Below are 16,564 nucleotides of genomic sequence, written 5' to 3' on the forward strand. Positions count from 1 at the left end.
TATTCTTAAATATGGTTTAATACTCTTCTCCATTTCTGTACATCACAACACCAAGATTTCGCTGCTTAGGATCTCTCTGCAGAGGCTATAGAGAATGCAAAGGCTACGGTTTTCACCCCCTCTTATGTGTTTGTATGTGTAAGTGTAATACATATCAGTATATATTGATACACACATCAATATATAATGCAATATATATCACCGAAGAGAACACATTGATTAAAGAAATACAAAATTTGGCATCATTTCCAAACTTAAATAGTAAAAATAAAAACTACAAAAGGAGCTGCATACCCTAAATGTATCATGTGAAACAACAAGCATATTCAAAACTGTAAATTTACATCCAATTTCTCTGGTCTTGTCATATCACATTAGACCCATTTACAATGGCAAAACCCTAAGGTACTGCTGTGAAGAGAGCATGTGTGCTCGCTCTTGGGTTTTCTGCAAACAAACAGCAGAGCCCAAAGCCAAAGCTTGTTCTGGTGAAGCCTCCCGTGTTGGTGAACACCAAAGAATCGACTTCTCATTGGGGGGGGGGGGGTTGAGACATTAGGTTACATACACATTGACAGTCATTTGGACCTCAAGAGTACAGTGTGAGAACCAGAAACGTTACATTTTAAGACATACTCCCTTCATTCAAGTGAAACAGGATTATTGGAACGATAGGCAGGTCTGGAACCTGGGAACAAGGAGCTGGTTCAGACCAATAAAGCTACGAGTGACTGAGTCAAAAGTCAGTGAAGAACAGCAGTCAGGCACTACGTGTTAAAAGTACCCAATTTGAAAACCAAATGCCCCCCGCCCACTACCCTAGCTGCTGTGGGGGTGATACCAATCGACTTTTTAAACCTTTGGTCCTTCAAAGTCCACTTGGTATGCTTTTCCATCACTACCACTGGGCACATCCTCCACTTTGTTCACTGTCACCGCCTCAGGCACACCATGACCTTGCACACCAGTTGGGGTCAAGTCTAATTTATAGCCCAGCTGGGAAGCATAAGCTTCAGGGTTTCAGGCCCACTTTTGGATCTAACATGGTTAATCCTTGGTGCCAGAAGCTGTGTCCCATCCCTTCCCTTCCCACCCCCCTCCCCTAATTTCTCCTATGAGAGGTGTTTCAAAGTCCCATATGTGAAACAGATGCTCCAACCCCACCAGGAGGTCAGGGGTTTCTAGTTACATGCACAGTCATACATGTTTTGTCATCGTTCCTATGAAAAAACCTTGCAGTTCATTTTATTAAAATCAAAACATTCACATAATCTCATGCCATCCAACAGAAGGAAAACACGACCACCTCCCTTTTACCAAGGATAGACTCAAGCAAAATAAAGTAAAATCTTCTTTAAATCTTTTTGCTTTCACTTAAATTGCATGTTTTATTTCTCCCAATCCCAGCAAAAGCACAGAAGCCCCATCAGATCCATTCCAAACTGGTTTCTAGTAGGCTGAGATCCTGGGAACCTTTGTCAAAGTGATGGCCGCCAAGGGCTCCCAACCTGGGCACACATGCATCTGTACGACAGATGGAAAGACAGGGTGCTGGCCCCACTGCTTCCCGAGGCAGTTAGGCTTTGCAATGCAATTTGCATCCTTGCAACTGACAGTCTGGAGGGGGAAGGGGTGGGAGGGCGTGAAGTTGAAAATGCCTCCTATCAGCTCACCCTTTCAACATTAAACAGAGACCAAGAGAGAAATGGTTCCAACATTTCACCACATATATTTCTTCTTATGCAGTCTAAGCTGAGAATGCCATGTAAATGGGTCACTGCGAAATGCAGCAATTTAATTTTTCTCCAATCAAAATAAGAAACAAACCAGAATGGTGTCACTTCTATTAACGTTTGAAGGCTTACAGCAGCTGAAGTGTTTTTGCTTCTATGTATGAAGGTTAAAAAATCATTCGTTTTTTCCATAAAATACAAGAGCAACCAATTTTCACCATCAAGTAAAAGTAAAAACTGGGATTCTTTTTTAAATTAGTCCATAGTGGCCTTTAGGAACTTAGTCGTAGGCTGCTGTGCTGACACCATGACAAACCAAAGTGTAGGGTCGGGCCTGGTTGTGTTTCGGTTTTCATTTCAATATCCAATGCTCATGGAGTTAAGTTCTGAGAAGGTTCCAATCATAAGGCAGGGATCTGTTTGGATGCCACCACGGGTATGCTCCTTGGGTTGGATGCTGGAGGGTGAGGCACGGTTTGCCGGACCCATGTCGACTACCTAGTAGTCATCAAGGTCAAAAAATTCATCGTCTCCTCCTTGATATTCCATTCCCTGGAAATCTACTCGGTACCGTAAGATACCTGGGGGGACACAAACCAAAGTTAAGTCATGGGGTGGGGAGGGGTCACATTAATAAAAGAAAGCCCAATTTCTAGGCAGACTTACAGGGCAAAGTGACCATCAAAACCAGCCCACACCTGAAGCCACATGTGGCCTGGTCAAAGGATGGTGAACACATCTTATTTGAGGCAACTGATCTGAGACAGCTGAGGTCAAGTTCAGCTTCCTGACTTGCTACTCACCTCCAATTCCACCAAATCCTTTCACAAATTGGGATCCTTCTTGTGACTTATCTGTGACAATTTCCAATGTAGCTCCAAATTTTTTGTAGTTGTTGGCAAACCATTCCAGTAGGGGCATGCTTTCAATCAGCTCATGTTCCTGTCCTGTCTACAGAAGGGTGTCCACAAAACATAGATAATGGAACAAGGAGAAATTAAGACCTAGCCTTTTCTAGGTCACTTCCCACTCCAGCTACCGTCCTCATTCTCAATGTGTGTGTATACACTTAAAACTCCGTTTATTCTGATTTCAAACAATACTCCTCCTCCTAAAGCTCTAGCCCCAGTTATGAAATGCCAGCGCATACTGAGCAGCTCTTCAATAGATTTCTATTTCTGTTGTTCACTCGAGGTCAGACTGTTATACCAGTGTCTGTAGAAGCACTCAACTCAACAGCCTGACCCTCCAACTCAGGTCTTGAGGAACCTAGAGGGGATCTCCACCTGCCAGGGGACCCTTTTAAGGGGTGATGATGCCTCAGATCAAACCTGGAGCAGCCAGGTTTTTAGCTATTAGTGGAAGAGATTTTGGAAAAGGAGGTGCCTTCCTCTTCATTATTTAAAGGATGAGGTTTGCTTAAACACTTAAAAAAAGGGAGGGGAAAAAAAGAGGACCTGATGCAAAGGGCTTAAGTGGAGAGCAAATGCTTTGAAAATGATGAGGGCAAAGAATGTACAGATGTACTTTATACAATTGATGTATGTATATGTATGGATTGTGATGAGAGTTGTATGAGCCCCTAATAAAATGTTAAAAAAGAAAAAAAGGAGGGAACGAAGAAAGCTGATGGTGCCCGGCTACCAAAAGATATAGCACCTGAAGTCTTAAAGACCTGAAGATAAACAAGCAGCCATCTAGCTGAGAGACAACAAAACCCACATGAAGAAGCACACTGGCCTGTACCGACTAGATCTCTGAGGGCAAAGTGGGTGCATAAGCAAAAGTTGCGAACAAAGCTGATGGTGCCCGGCTATCAAATGATATAGCATCAGGGGTCTTAAAGGCTTGAAGACAATCAGGCGGCCATCTAGATAAGAAACAACAAAGCCCACAAGGAAGAAGCATACCAGCCTAACCTTACGCGAACGCGGAAGACAAAGTGGGTGCATGGGCAAGTGAAGTGAAGAAAGCTGAAGGGGCCCAGTTGTCAAAATATATAGAATCTAGGGTCCCATAGGCTGGAAGATAAACAAAGGCCCATCTAACTGAAAAACAACAAAGCCCACATGGAAAATGCACACCAGCCTGTGAGATGACAAGGCACTGACGGGATCAGGTATCACGCATCAAAGACAAAAAAAAAAAATCATAGCATTGTGAATGAGGGGGAGTGCAGAGTGGGGACTCAGGGTCTATCTGGGGGAAATTGGACATTCCCTTGCAGAAGGGCTGTGAGGAGGTGACGAACCAGTCAGAGTGCAGTGTAGCAATGATGAAACATACAATTTTCTTTTAGTTCTTGAATGCTTCCTCCCCACCACTATCATGATCCCAATTCTACTTTACATAACCGGCTGGACCGGAAGATGTACACTGGCATAGATAGGAACTGGAAATAGGGGGAATCCAGGGCAGATGAGCCCCCTCAGGAACAATGGTGAGAGTGGCGATATCGGGAAAGTGGAGGGAGAGTGAGGGAGAAAGGGGGGACAGATGACAAGGTCTACATGTAACCTCCTCCCTGGAGGACGGACAGTGGAGAACTGGGTGACGGAGAACTGGGTGACGAAGATGTCGGATGGTGTAAGATATGATAAAATAACAATGATTTATAAATTATCAAGGGTTCAGGGGGAGGGGGCAGCGGGAAGGGAGGGGAAAAATGAGGAACTGATACCAAGCGCTCAAGTAGAAAGCAGGTGTTTTGAGAATGATGATGGCAACATATGTACGAATGCGCTGGACACAAATGATGTATGTAGAGACTGTGAAAAGTTGTATGAGCCCTTAATAAAATGATTAAAAGGGAAAAAGGGGGGGGGACTGCAGTAACCAGTGAACCCCAATAAGTATGCTGTTTGGTTTCCCACAAAATTTAGCCTATACTGCTAGAATTCAAAACATGTAAATTTAAGATTCCCTGAATATAGGCCCAAACAAGAAAACAATCACATACCTCTTTATCTGTGAAATGAGATTTATCCTTCTCTTGTTCTGGAGTTAGATAGAGAATTTTCTCCTCTGGTAATGGGGTGGGGAGACGGGGAAAAGAAATCATGTTAACTAGTTCTCACATAATCACAGAGTAGCTTAGAGAGAAGGCTCCTGAACTCACTCTATAAGCCTTCCTTCATAAGCATGTTGGTCAGCATGCATGGAGTGTTTACTAGGTTCTCGGCTCCACTCTTAGGAAAACATCAAAGTCATCGATGACACTATCCTGGTCTTCAGGAAATGTAAGTATCTCAGCAGAGGGCCAGAGCACAGGCGGGAGACCCTTCACAAGATGAACGGATGCAGCAAGGGGCTCAAATACTACAAAAACCAGGAAGAGGGCGCAGGACACACCAAGGTTTCCTTTTGTTCAGGTTCAGCCAGGCTGCCTTGAGTTGGCGCCTGCTCCACAGCAACTGACAAATCTACAGACTGTACTGGGGGATGACGGGTGGGCTCTTCCTTCTGATTGGTCACAAAATCTGCCACCAACTCCCTGCGCCCCTTCTCTACCCTGGGCTTTCCTGCATGCACAAGTCAGTGACAAATAACAACCCTCCTTTCTCATTCTCATACCTTCTGTGCCTTGGCAATGAAGAACATATCTCATTATATCCAGATTTTCATAGACTATTAGAATCTCTACAGCTCCCATTTCCAAAGCCTTTAGTGTATCTTCAACTCCAAAACAGTACTTGCCCGTGTCCTGGCTGATTTCATCAAAGTATCGTCCTGTGGTGTGGGACAAGCCAATAAGAACATATACACTGAAGTTTCTCTTGCAAATCTCTTACTCCAAATCAGAGGAACCCCTTCCCCCAAACTTGGAAATTGTCTAAGTGCCCCAAACCAGTGAAAACAAAACTATGTGAGGATCCACAAGGAAAAAGAAGTGACCCTAATCTTTGGGGACTATTCCATTGCCCTACTGTAAGGGATAATTTTTATGGGACGTAAGACTGATTTGGTCATGTTGATGTAATGACTGAAGCCCTGGACCAAAGCCTTGCTGACGAGTCAGCTCTGACTCAAAAGCAACCCTACTGGACAGAGAACAGCTGTCGAGGTGATCAATCATTACGGAGTCCTCAGTTTTCTCCCACTGAAAGGCTGGAAGGGTTGGTCCTTAACCTTTTGATTATCAAGCCCAACACTTAACTCACACCACACAGCACCAGGACCTCCTTTCTAAAGACTAAAGGAAAACCCAGGGATTCCACTGAGGGATATTTGACATCCTACTCGTGCTTATCCACGGAGTGTTTTGTTTCATACACAATCATGTAAATACACATATACAACATCACCCACAAGGTAAAAGAAATTTGCTGCATTTCACCGATACCTATTAATTTCTTCTCTTGAATGAACTTCACGTTGGAGAGGACTTCAGTAGATAATTCAATAGCTTGGTTGAATCCATTTTCACCACCATAGGAGATATCAACTAATTTTAAAACTTTTGATTGCAACCTCTGACACAATTAGGGGGGGAAAAAGTTCTCATCAGTACTTTCATAACACCTTTACCATGACCCACTACTACTTAATATCATGCAAAGACTAGTAGACCACGATTGCTGATGAGGGAAAAGTAGCAGCCAGCCCAATTCACTCAAGTGCTGTTCTCTCAGTGTGCCAATACCATACTGAGCACAAGCAAAGTAAGTTTCTTGAGATGGAAAGGCTCCTGCCAAGGAAGGTAGCAGTGTACTCGAACCAAACTGCTCCTCTGGAGTGCCTGCTACCACACAATGCTCCCTTCTCCAGATGAACACACGGAGATGTGTTCTGGCCAAAAAAGAAACCACAAGATTGGCCCAGTATTAGACACTTCTTGCTTATCGATTGCGTTAGTGTCAAGAGTCTCGCTTCACTTTCTTCCATGAATAAATCAGAAAAAAAGGCAGCAAAGCTAGCTCCTATTTCCTATATCAAATCGCACTTTTAAGTCAATTAAAGCATTGAACTGGGGACCTCTAAAGGGCCAAGAGCACCTAACTTAAAAATGGCCGATTTTAAAAGACAGATGTTCAGAAAAACATGGGGAATATTTCAGAGTAACATCCTGAAACTCATCATTTCATACAAAGTTAGAGTTTTAATACAGGAGTGTATCACTGTAAAAGTTACAACAACAACAACAACAAAACCACACGTCCCAGGGCTTATCCACATCCACTGCCATGTAGGGTTAAGTAACTAGCACCTACTTCTCACTTACCTGATCAAACATATCCGATTGGCTTAGTTCAGTTTTAAAGTCAGCTGATCCAGCTAAAACGAGACCAGCCACATTCACTTTGTCCCCAGAAATAAACAGCTGCACAGCAGTCTCGGCTACTTTCCGCACGTAATTATGTCGTTTTTCCATTCTTAAACGGGCAAAACGCAAAGCAGACTGACCTCCTCTACCTTTGGACATAAAAAAGTGATGGGGGAGGGGGAAGGCAATTAAAAGGTACAAGAAACTTTTCTAATTAAAAAAATAAGTTAAACATGCTGTTATCCAAAAGCGAAAAATCACTACTCCCTTAGCTAATGCTTAGCATAAACAGTTACTTGTTCTCAGTGACCACGGATTCTGGTGTCAAGAGAGAAGCCAGAAAAGCTCCAGCAGCGCAATCGGTTAGTGCGCAGTACCTATTCAAACCAGAGCCATCACCAAGCCACAAGCTGTTCTGCAATGCTCCTCTGCCCATCATTCGGGCTCACTTTCCCCGCCATCTACTTGTTTCTTTCACACGAATCACAAAACAAGTTGGCTCAGGTTCTCCTCCCGCATTACCGTGTTTCTTTGGAAGATCCACAGTGAATTTGTGCAGGACTTCTCTTGTGTTTCCTTGGAGTGTGCCAAAAAGCGCCCCACTACCATCTATTACAATGAAACCAAACTTGCTATCATCCGAAAGTAGTGCTGTGAGAGCCTGGAAAGCAAACACATGCATCTCGTATTACACGCTACAGCTTTTTGCTAAGGGCAAGAAAAAAACCAAAAGGATATATACAAGCCCTTTCATCCCACTCATCATGGTATAAGTACTACGGCAAAATCATTTTATGGAATTAGAGATTTTAGTCATAACTGTAAGTCATGGACACATTGGAACCTGTTGCAGAAATAACCAATTGCACCTATATAAAGAAGCCCTTCAACATACCTGACCCAGGGTATGTAAATACAAAACCAGTATAGTCATAGAGCGCAACTTCTTCCTAGTCCTTGATTTGATTTAGACTGATGATAGTCTAAGGAGCATAAAATTCATATTAAGGTTCTAACTTCCCAAAGTTGACTTTCTATGATCATTAATAGCCCCAGCATGCATAGGCAGTGTCCTCCATGGCATATCAGACTATATTGTACATCAACTATATCGTGTATGAGAACAAAACCCAGTAAGTCTATAAAAGGTCTTGTTTAAGTTCTAAAATTACACTCATCTCTCGGGAATTGAGTATCATTAATGATACCTGCATATAAAACTTCATTTACTATATTTTAATGGTATGAGAATCAGATTCTGGGTTTTTAGAGGGAAACTCTCCTCCATTTGTGATAGCATTAGGTATTTACATTTTTATTTGCTAGACAGGTAAATATTGTAACCGTCTGGGACCCACAAACAAGTTTTCATGATACTCTTAAGCTTGGCAAATCCCTAATTGTTAGCTAGCAACCCCTTCAAATTAAAAATAGATTACTCATCCTAAATAACTAAGAAGAAATTAGGTCTTTCAAGAATTGACTAGTAAGCAGGATTAATGTACATGTGAAAAACACAATTTTATAATGATCTCAGCTTGATAACTTGATTAACTATTAACTGAGACTTTGAAAAGCATCTGCCTCATCAGAGAACAGATTTGTCCTTCATAATAATACATAATTAAAAGTCAAACACACACACATACACACACCCCCGAGTCAATTCTGATGCACAGTGACCTTGGAGGACAGAGCAGAACTGCCCCTCTTCACAAGAGCAGACAGCTTCATCTTTCTCGTGATGACTGGGAGTCTGCTACGAAGCTCCCAGGGCTCTTTTCACACGGACTGTACAGGGCATAAGTTGTGCTGCACACAGTAGGCTATGTTAAATTCTAGTCACCAGCCTATCTAATAAGGCAAAATAAACAAAGCTATCAAAAACTATACAATATATTGTAAGAAGAGTTAATAGTAAGTGAACTAAAGCAAGAAAACAAGAGTGCCAGGTACTGTTTAAATCAACAGAACTCAGTATCTGCTGTCATCAAACCACATATAGGTAAAATGCTCCAGGGTAGCCAAGAGTCTCTCCAATGAAGCCTCTACCATGAGGTGGATGTGGAAGCTAGGAGAAAAACAATCTCAATCTACTATGCAGTCAACTAAGACCCAATTGGAAATCCTATCAATTCAGCAAAAATCCCCATTGGTAATGGTGCCCACAATGTCGAGCCAACTGGGGAGGCCTTTTTCTTTGTCAATGAAAGCAGGAGAGGCAGCTGTGAATTCCCAATTATTTTAATGTTGACTGATTTATGTCACTCTGATGAGATTTCTTTTCCACCATTAGCTTATCATATTGTGGTTGCTCTGTCACCCAAAAGTTTGATTAAAATTGGGGGAAAAAACCCGACTCCAAACCACAATAGTCGTGCTATTAAAGACTCACTGTCTATAAGCTAGAAAGTAAAGGTGTTAGGAAGTGAAGGCAAGTATCACTGGTCTGCAGGGAGAGAGAGCATTAACTATTTGCCTCTAGTTCTCCAAACTCACTGCTTTTCTCTCTCAAACAGGCTGAACGAGTGATTGGTATCACACAAGTTCAAGACTTAACAACAGAAAAATAGCTCTCTCAAAGAGTGGGCCAAATGTCCCAGCAAAAGGCAATCACACACACACAAAAAAGGCATTATCAGATCCTTTAATGAACGTCTTTGACAGCCTCTTCCTCTATTTCAACTTAAGGATTGAGACTGGATATTGATAGGACTTTTGCTAAGAGTAGGTTTGTCTCCTAACACAACATTGCCTTTCCTAGTTTCATCACAGAATATGTGGAGTGATACCATTTTAAGTCGCACTTTGGCAAGAACAAAATGGTAGAGGAGTAGATTTAAAATTCAAGAAAAACTTTTATTTGTTTAACAACAAGCCTAGGATCAGGGTAAAGCAAGAGACACTTAGGGCTGCAAGCTTTTAAGGTGGTGCTCTCTCTTGGGGTTGCACTTGCAAGACACGCAGTTGCCTCCCTATTCGAGGCCTCAATAGAGCTCTCCATACTCAAAATAGGGGACACAAGGTACCCCGTTCCATCAGAACAAATGCTCTGCGAAACAGCTTTTAAGGACTTACCTAAGTGTTCTAATGATCTGGGTTAAAACTACATAAAAACTTAGGACCTCCAGAAATAAACATTCAATTTCAATTTCTTTTTGAGAAAGGTAAGAAGCCAATTTAATAGCCATTCCAACAAACAGGGCTGGAATAGAAGGTTCACACTCAAAAACAGGGAGTTGGACGCCGTCCTCACATCAACAAAAACACTAGCTCAAAATCAATCACAGGCCCAAATATGAGTGCTAAAAGTACAAAGCTCAAGATGAAAAACAGTGGCAAATCTTTGTGATTTCAGGTTAGGCAAAGTCTTATTAGATCTGATAGCAAGGAAAAAGAAATTGGGCTCAATCAAAATAAGAAACTTTTACACTTCGGGACACCATCAACATAATCCAGAGCGTGGAGAAAATGCAAACCAAACCTCGAGATACTCTGGCCTACCTACTGAGATGGTTAGAATTTTTAAAAGGCAAATAACAGCAGGTATTGAAGGACATGAGGCAATTGGAATTCTCATCATTGGTGGAACAAATGGTGGAGCCACTTTGGGAAACTGGCAGTTCCTCAAAAGAATAAAACATAGGGCACCATATAATCCAACAATTCCACCTGTAGATACAATCCAGAGAAACAAAAGCACCAAAACAACATCAACAACAACACAAAAGCAACGGCCTACACAAAAACCTGTACATGCATGTTCAAAGCCATTATTAATAAATACAAATGTCTATCAATGAAAAAATATGCAGGCGTGAAAAAAGCACTAATGCATGCTACTGGAAAAAAAAAAGAGCACTAATCCATGTTACGACATGGACAGACCTTGAAAACGATATGCTAAATGAAGCAAACCAGTCTCAAAAAATCTGTTATGATTCCACTGTAGGAAATGCCCAGACAAAAAGCTGATTAGTTGTAGCTTAATGAGTCTGGGGTAGCTGGATGGGGCTGGTTGTGGTGTGTGAGGAATTTCTTATTGGGTTGATGAAAATGTTCTGTGCTTGAACTTCTTACCTCTGTATGGAATTTGTTGTCACACAAATACAATGATGTATTAATTGGTTTGAAAGGCTCAAAGTCAATGTTGACTTTCTTTTCCTTTCCTTCTTCTGTTACAATTGTTCCACAGTAAACAACCAGACCATTTGGAGGTACTGCAAAGAACATAAACAATATCTCTACTTAAACCTACAGCCAATTTCCCACAACCTCTGGTCCCTGACAAGCTAGACCAGCAGTTCTCAACCTGTGGGTTACAACCCCTTTGGGGGGTCTAACGAACCTTTCACAGGGGTCACTCAATTCATAACAGTAGCAAAATTACAGTTATGAGGTAGCAATGAAAATTTTATGGTTGGGGGTCACCACAACATGAGGAACTATATTAAAGGGTCATAGCATTAGGAAGGTTGAGAACCACTGAGCTAGGCCATAATTTAGAATATAAGAATTTTTAAATCTCCCAGGCAGAATTCCCCCCCCCCCAATTTTGAAACTCCTTCAGAGATGTTTCAGGTAGAATTTATGCTTTTAAAAACAAAAACCAAACTCACTGCCATTGAATCAACACCAACTCATAGTGACCCTATGGGACAGGGTAGAACTGCCCCTGTGGTAGAGAGTTCTCTTTTTCCTTCAGAGTAGCTGGAGATTTCAAATGGCTGACTTTGAGGTTAGCACCCAAATATGTAACTACTATGCCACCAGGGCACCCCTTTTAAGTACAATAAATATCACTGAACTTTCAACAAATACACTTAAGAGCAAACAAAACAATTAAGATAACATTAAACATCAAAGGCAAAGGGATACTGATGGCAGTTGGCTGAAGAGGAAGCATCAGTGAGTGGTCAAAGAACCAAAGTGGAAAATAAAACCGAGGCAGAGTAGAGGAGAAAATGACCAAGCTTCAGATTACCTTTGTTATAAAGTTTGAGTCTTTGTTGTACAGATGTAATGGCTCCCAGGACTGAAAGGCGGTTTACTCGTGATTTAATATTAGATGCGGTTCCAAACTCATCAGCTAACATTTTTGCCACTCGTGATATCTGGTCTTTGGGAGGAATGATCAACGATATCATGCTTGTGCCGTTGCTGTGGGAGAAAGAATAACTCATTAGAGTCCAGCACCACGTAAGTTAAGGCAGGGAGTACAGCTATTCAAACTATACTCCAAGCTAGACACACTGTCTAAAACACGATAGCAGTTCAATTACTTAAATGAACAATGAGTAGGATTCTCTAGGAAGAACTTATTCTCTCAAAGATAAAGAAGCTTTTGATGAGGGAGTGCCAAAAGATTGGTATTTAACAGAAAGTCTTGTCCATGGCAGAGTGATGTACAAATTAAAGCATAATTCTTAAGTTGATAATTTCTCTAAATACACACACACACACTTATTATTCTTTCACTTTGTTTTAAATTCCAGCGTCACCAAGAAACTTTATAATTACTAATTTAGCATAGATACCTTGATAATGGGAGTCTTGGAATTAAAACAAATATCTCAGTTATAGAATATAACACACACACCTGTTCTCGCTTTACTTTTGATTTGATTAAAAGGACCAAGGCATTGAGAGTCTGGCCTGTAAAAAATATTTTAAATTAAATTAAAAAAAATAAAATATTAATTTCTTGGTCTCAACCCAATTTTACTCTTGAAAAGCCAAGTCATTTTCATGAAGAAAAAAAACCAAAAACCTAAGAATACAGTATTAACTTACTACATTAATAAAAACTACAATTTTATGGGTATACAAGTAGCAAAGTCCCCCCAATTAAACCCACACCCAAATAACAACTCAATAAATGAACAGCTCCAAATCTGCGCTGACCAGATCCAAAGGTGGGCTTTCTTACAATAGCTATCAGTGTAATTTAAGTTGATTTGTATCTTACAGACAAGAGATCTGACTAGGAGCCAAGACACCTTCAGAAATGTGATGTCATGTTAAATTCTACCTGATATTTATTTGTAAGAAAGTTACTTCCTGGGGTTACTTTAGAGATCAGGTCCTTGAGGGTCACCACAAGTTTAGTAGTTGTAATTATCAGTGTCATGGGAGAAGTGGGGGCAAAGGAAGCTATTGAGATGGCTGCCAGAAAGTCTGAACTTCCCCCAATTGCCGAGCCTGCACAATAATGTCACAGTGGTCCAATCTGCCAGCTTTCATAGTACAATCTCACATATCCAGAGTCCAATGAGAGCTGGCAAGAAAGAAAGACTGGAAAGCTGGGTTCAATGTCAAGTCAAATGGGCCCATGTGCCAAGTGACTAATAATAAAGAGGCACGGTGAGTGGAACAACAAACAAAAGCACCCCTCTGCTAGCCTAGCTCTTTGATACAAGGGTCTGAAGTCTGAAAATATGAAACCGAGTCCTTGGAAATGTTGTCAAATGGTGAAATTTATGTAACGAATATGCACCACGGTGTTAATTCTGTCTTCAATATTGGCACTGGAAAGAGCTTACCTACACGAGGCCTTGCGGTCTAGAAATTTCTTCCAGGGGTAAATTCCACAGGTGCCTCAGATAGCTTTTCTTTATACAAGCAAACAAATTGGCTAGCCAGTCCTTTCACCACCAAAAAAATATTTTATCAGCTGACTGCCATCTCTAAAAGCGGCACTGGTTTAGAGTGTCCATCCCAAACCTGGAAGGCCAGCTCATAGCCTTGGTGAGACTCCCCAATATCCTACTAGTTGATCAAAAGTACACTAGAGTATGGTGTGTACTCTGCTGCCACCCACTGGATAGGGAAGCAAGTATTCTTGCCAAACTAGAGAACCAAGGAAATGTTATGATATGCAGCTTTAGTTGTCATCACAGACACAGAATGATCATAAAAGCCGCTTCCAAGACAGACTTCAAATTAAATACCTCCCAACCCACTGCTTTCCCTCCTCTTCACAATTATCTATTACCATTATTTAAACCAGCTAAAAATTCACTCCCTCTCATCATCCTCACATTTTTAGTTTGAATTCCCTTAGCTATACAGAAATGAGCTCAGCCAGGATAAAGTACCTAGAAATCAAAAGATCAAATATGCAGTCTTGCCTGTGACAACTAGGCTCCAGCTTCTGAACTGGACAGAAAAACAATCTCCAAATGAAACGCATTGATGTTCTCTTACATTGTGTGCGTGTATATATGAGAGAGAAAGAACCACCATCACCAAAACCTGCTCTTTACTGTTGGTTGTTTAGGAAATTTATTTTAAAGCAATCAAACGCAATAAATTGCTTTCTCCAACAATTTATCTCGTTAGGCTTTTGAAGTGGAATTTCTGAACAGCCCTTTTGATGATCTGTCTGGAGTCATGTCAAACTACAGAAGCCCCGGAAAGATGTTTGGGTAAACTTCAGCTTCAGTACAATTTCAGGTGTTCACCTACCTTCTGCATGCAGGCCTCTCAACCCATGCCTATGCGGAATTCGAGAACATGCACCAGATGGGAGAACAAGAACAGCTAACTTTGAATACCGACTCTACTAGCTTTATGCTTATTTTTAGATGACCCATTCTAGAGGCGAACATCCTAAAGGCTCTAAGAATCCTTAGGAACCAACGAAGCTATTTCCCTCAAAGGATTTAGTTTTAAAAGGCTGACATGCTCTGATTTACTGAGTTGTTTCCTAGGGGATGGAACGAGCAAAGAGGCAATCAGTTGGGAAGGAACCAGAAGAGGTTCCCAGGATCAAGGGGAAAAAAAAGCTCACAACCAAGGACTCTCATTCAAGAAGCTCCAATTTGAGTGAAGTTCAGCACCAAGTCTCAGGATGCAACGTTTGGGGCTTCAAGAGTACTCTAGAGCAGAGCAGCAACCTTAAGTTGAACAGCTATTTACTTTCTATTGCAGAGATGTTAGTTAAGAAGATAAGCATTAATTAAGCAACCTTACTGTTAGTATAGCTTCAAGCTGGGTAACCTTACAGTTGCACCCATGTAACACTCCAGAGAGAAAAAGTAGCAAAGACACTTACCAATGTAATTTTGCTACTGAAGACCATTTAGAAACAGTTCATAAGTGTACCTTGACCAAAACAGTAACAACAACAACAAAAACAACAAAAACCCAGTAGCAACAAATTCTTATTTTCCCTAAGGGAAAACCTTCCCATTTCACCTTTAAGGCAGGGAAAAGGGAAAACCCTTCCACCCAAAGTTGTTAGACCAGTTTGTGCAAACACCCGGGGTGGGGGTGGGGAAAGGAAGCTTGAGGTGAATGAAAAATAAAGCTCTCACTAAGCAGCAGCTAGAGCCCTGGAGGTGCAGGGCCAACTAAGCGAAAGGTCGGCAGTTCAAACACACCTGGCTGCTCTGCAGGAGAAAGAGGAGGCAGTTCACTCCGACAAAAAACTTGTAAACCCTGTAGGGCAGTTCTACTCTTGACCTATAGGGGTACTGAGAGTTAAAAATCAGCTCAATGACAATTTTGGAGTTTTACACAAGTTTTTCTTAAACCTTAAAAAAATTCAACACCTTTTCACCCACTTTTTTGATTTATTATAGCTCTTTTTCAAAATCAAAAACTCATATACAAGAAGTCCACTGAACGAAGTTGGCAGACTCAGACACAGGTGGTAACGATGGGGCAGAACAAGATAAGACACAAGATGGGACGCTGTGCCCTGCAAAGTTCCAGGACTTCTGGTTCTCACCAACGTTAGGGGATATTTCACCTATCAAAAACACTCATCAGTCTTCCACCAATAGGACAAACTTGTGAGAAATAAAACAGCTGGGGGACAGCAGTAAATATAATAAAATATAAACAGTAAATAAAACTAGGCAAAAGATGAAGGAAGAAAATTCAAAGAAAAAACTGGCAGTTTCCTCTTCCCCACTCTGAAAAAGCAGGCTAAAGATAGTAAAGGTTTGTCTCCCTTGGGCAGAGAAACAGGATTAGAATCGTTAGGACTGCATGGTCACTAAGGAATAACAAATAACCAAGGCCAGCAGAGGAGGGTCCGAGTTGGGCGATGTAGGTGCCAGAGGGGCAGGCAAATAAAATCTAGGAGTCCTCTGAGGAGGAAAAAGCCTGCAAAGATCTTACCAATGTGAATCATTGCCAGTGTTCAAGAACATCTAGAGAGGGAGATTAAAAAGCACTGGGGGAAACTTTGATGATCAAGTTTATCCACCGACCAGTTTGCAAGAGGACCCCACAATACGTGGGAGGTTTTGAAAATGCCAAAACAGAAATATATGCTCATAACCCAAACTAGATTTCCCCTTAATGCATTTTGGTTCAAGGTCTTGAACACAGAGGATGGTGGTATGGTAGATGACATGGCTGTGACTCTAACCCGGAGCCAGTGGCTAGTGCTCCACGCCCTCGCCACCACCTGAAGAGCAGGGACCTGAGAGTCCACTTGCTGAAGGCAAGCTGCTGTCATTGCCCTCACACTGAATGCCCTACAAGTTACCTCCCATCCACTTCTTAATTACTTTTAGTTTAGGACATGAAACATGCTAGAGAGTGCTCAGCCTCT

General features: G+C 41.5%; 1 protein-coding gene across 1 annotated transcript in view; it reads right to left on the reverse strand.

Moving 5' to 3' along the window:
- The window catches only part of ETF1 (eukaryotic translation termination factor 1), a 25,796-nt gene continuing 9,232 nt past the window's right edge, over nt 1-16,564 (reverse strand). Inside the window, exons 3-11 of the mRNA XM_075541624.1 lie at nt 11,981-12,156; nt 11,077-11,216; nt 7,519-7,657; nt 6,955-7,145; nt 6,076-6,205; nt 5,307-5,462; nt 4,693-4,757; nt 2,537-2,684; nt 1-2,314 (exon numbers count right to left, since the gene is read on the reverse strand). Coding sequence (XP_075397739.1) covers nt 2,232-2,314; nt 2,537-2,684; nt 4,693-4,757; nt 5,307-5,462; nt 6,076-6,205; nt 6,955-7,145; nt 7,519-7,657; nt 11,077-11,216; nt 11,981-12,156 — 1,228 coding nt within the window. The 3' untranslated portion in view covers nt 1-2,231. The remainder of the gene's footprint in view (nt 2,315-2,536; nt 2,685-4,692; nt 4,758-5,306; nt 5,463-6,075; nt 6,206-6,954; nt 7,146-7,518; nt 7,658-11,076; nt 11,217-11,980; nt 12,157-16,564) is intronic.

The sequence above is a fragment of the Tenrec ecaudatus genome, chromosome 2, assembly GCF_050624435.1.
Source record: "Tenrec ecaudatus isolate mTenEca1 chromosome 2, mTenEca1.hap1, whole genome shotgun sequence".
NCBI classification, from domain to species: domain Eukaryota; kingdom Metazoa; phylum Chordata; class Mammalia; order Afrosoricida; family Tenrecidae; genus Tenrec; species Tenrec ecaudatus.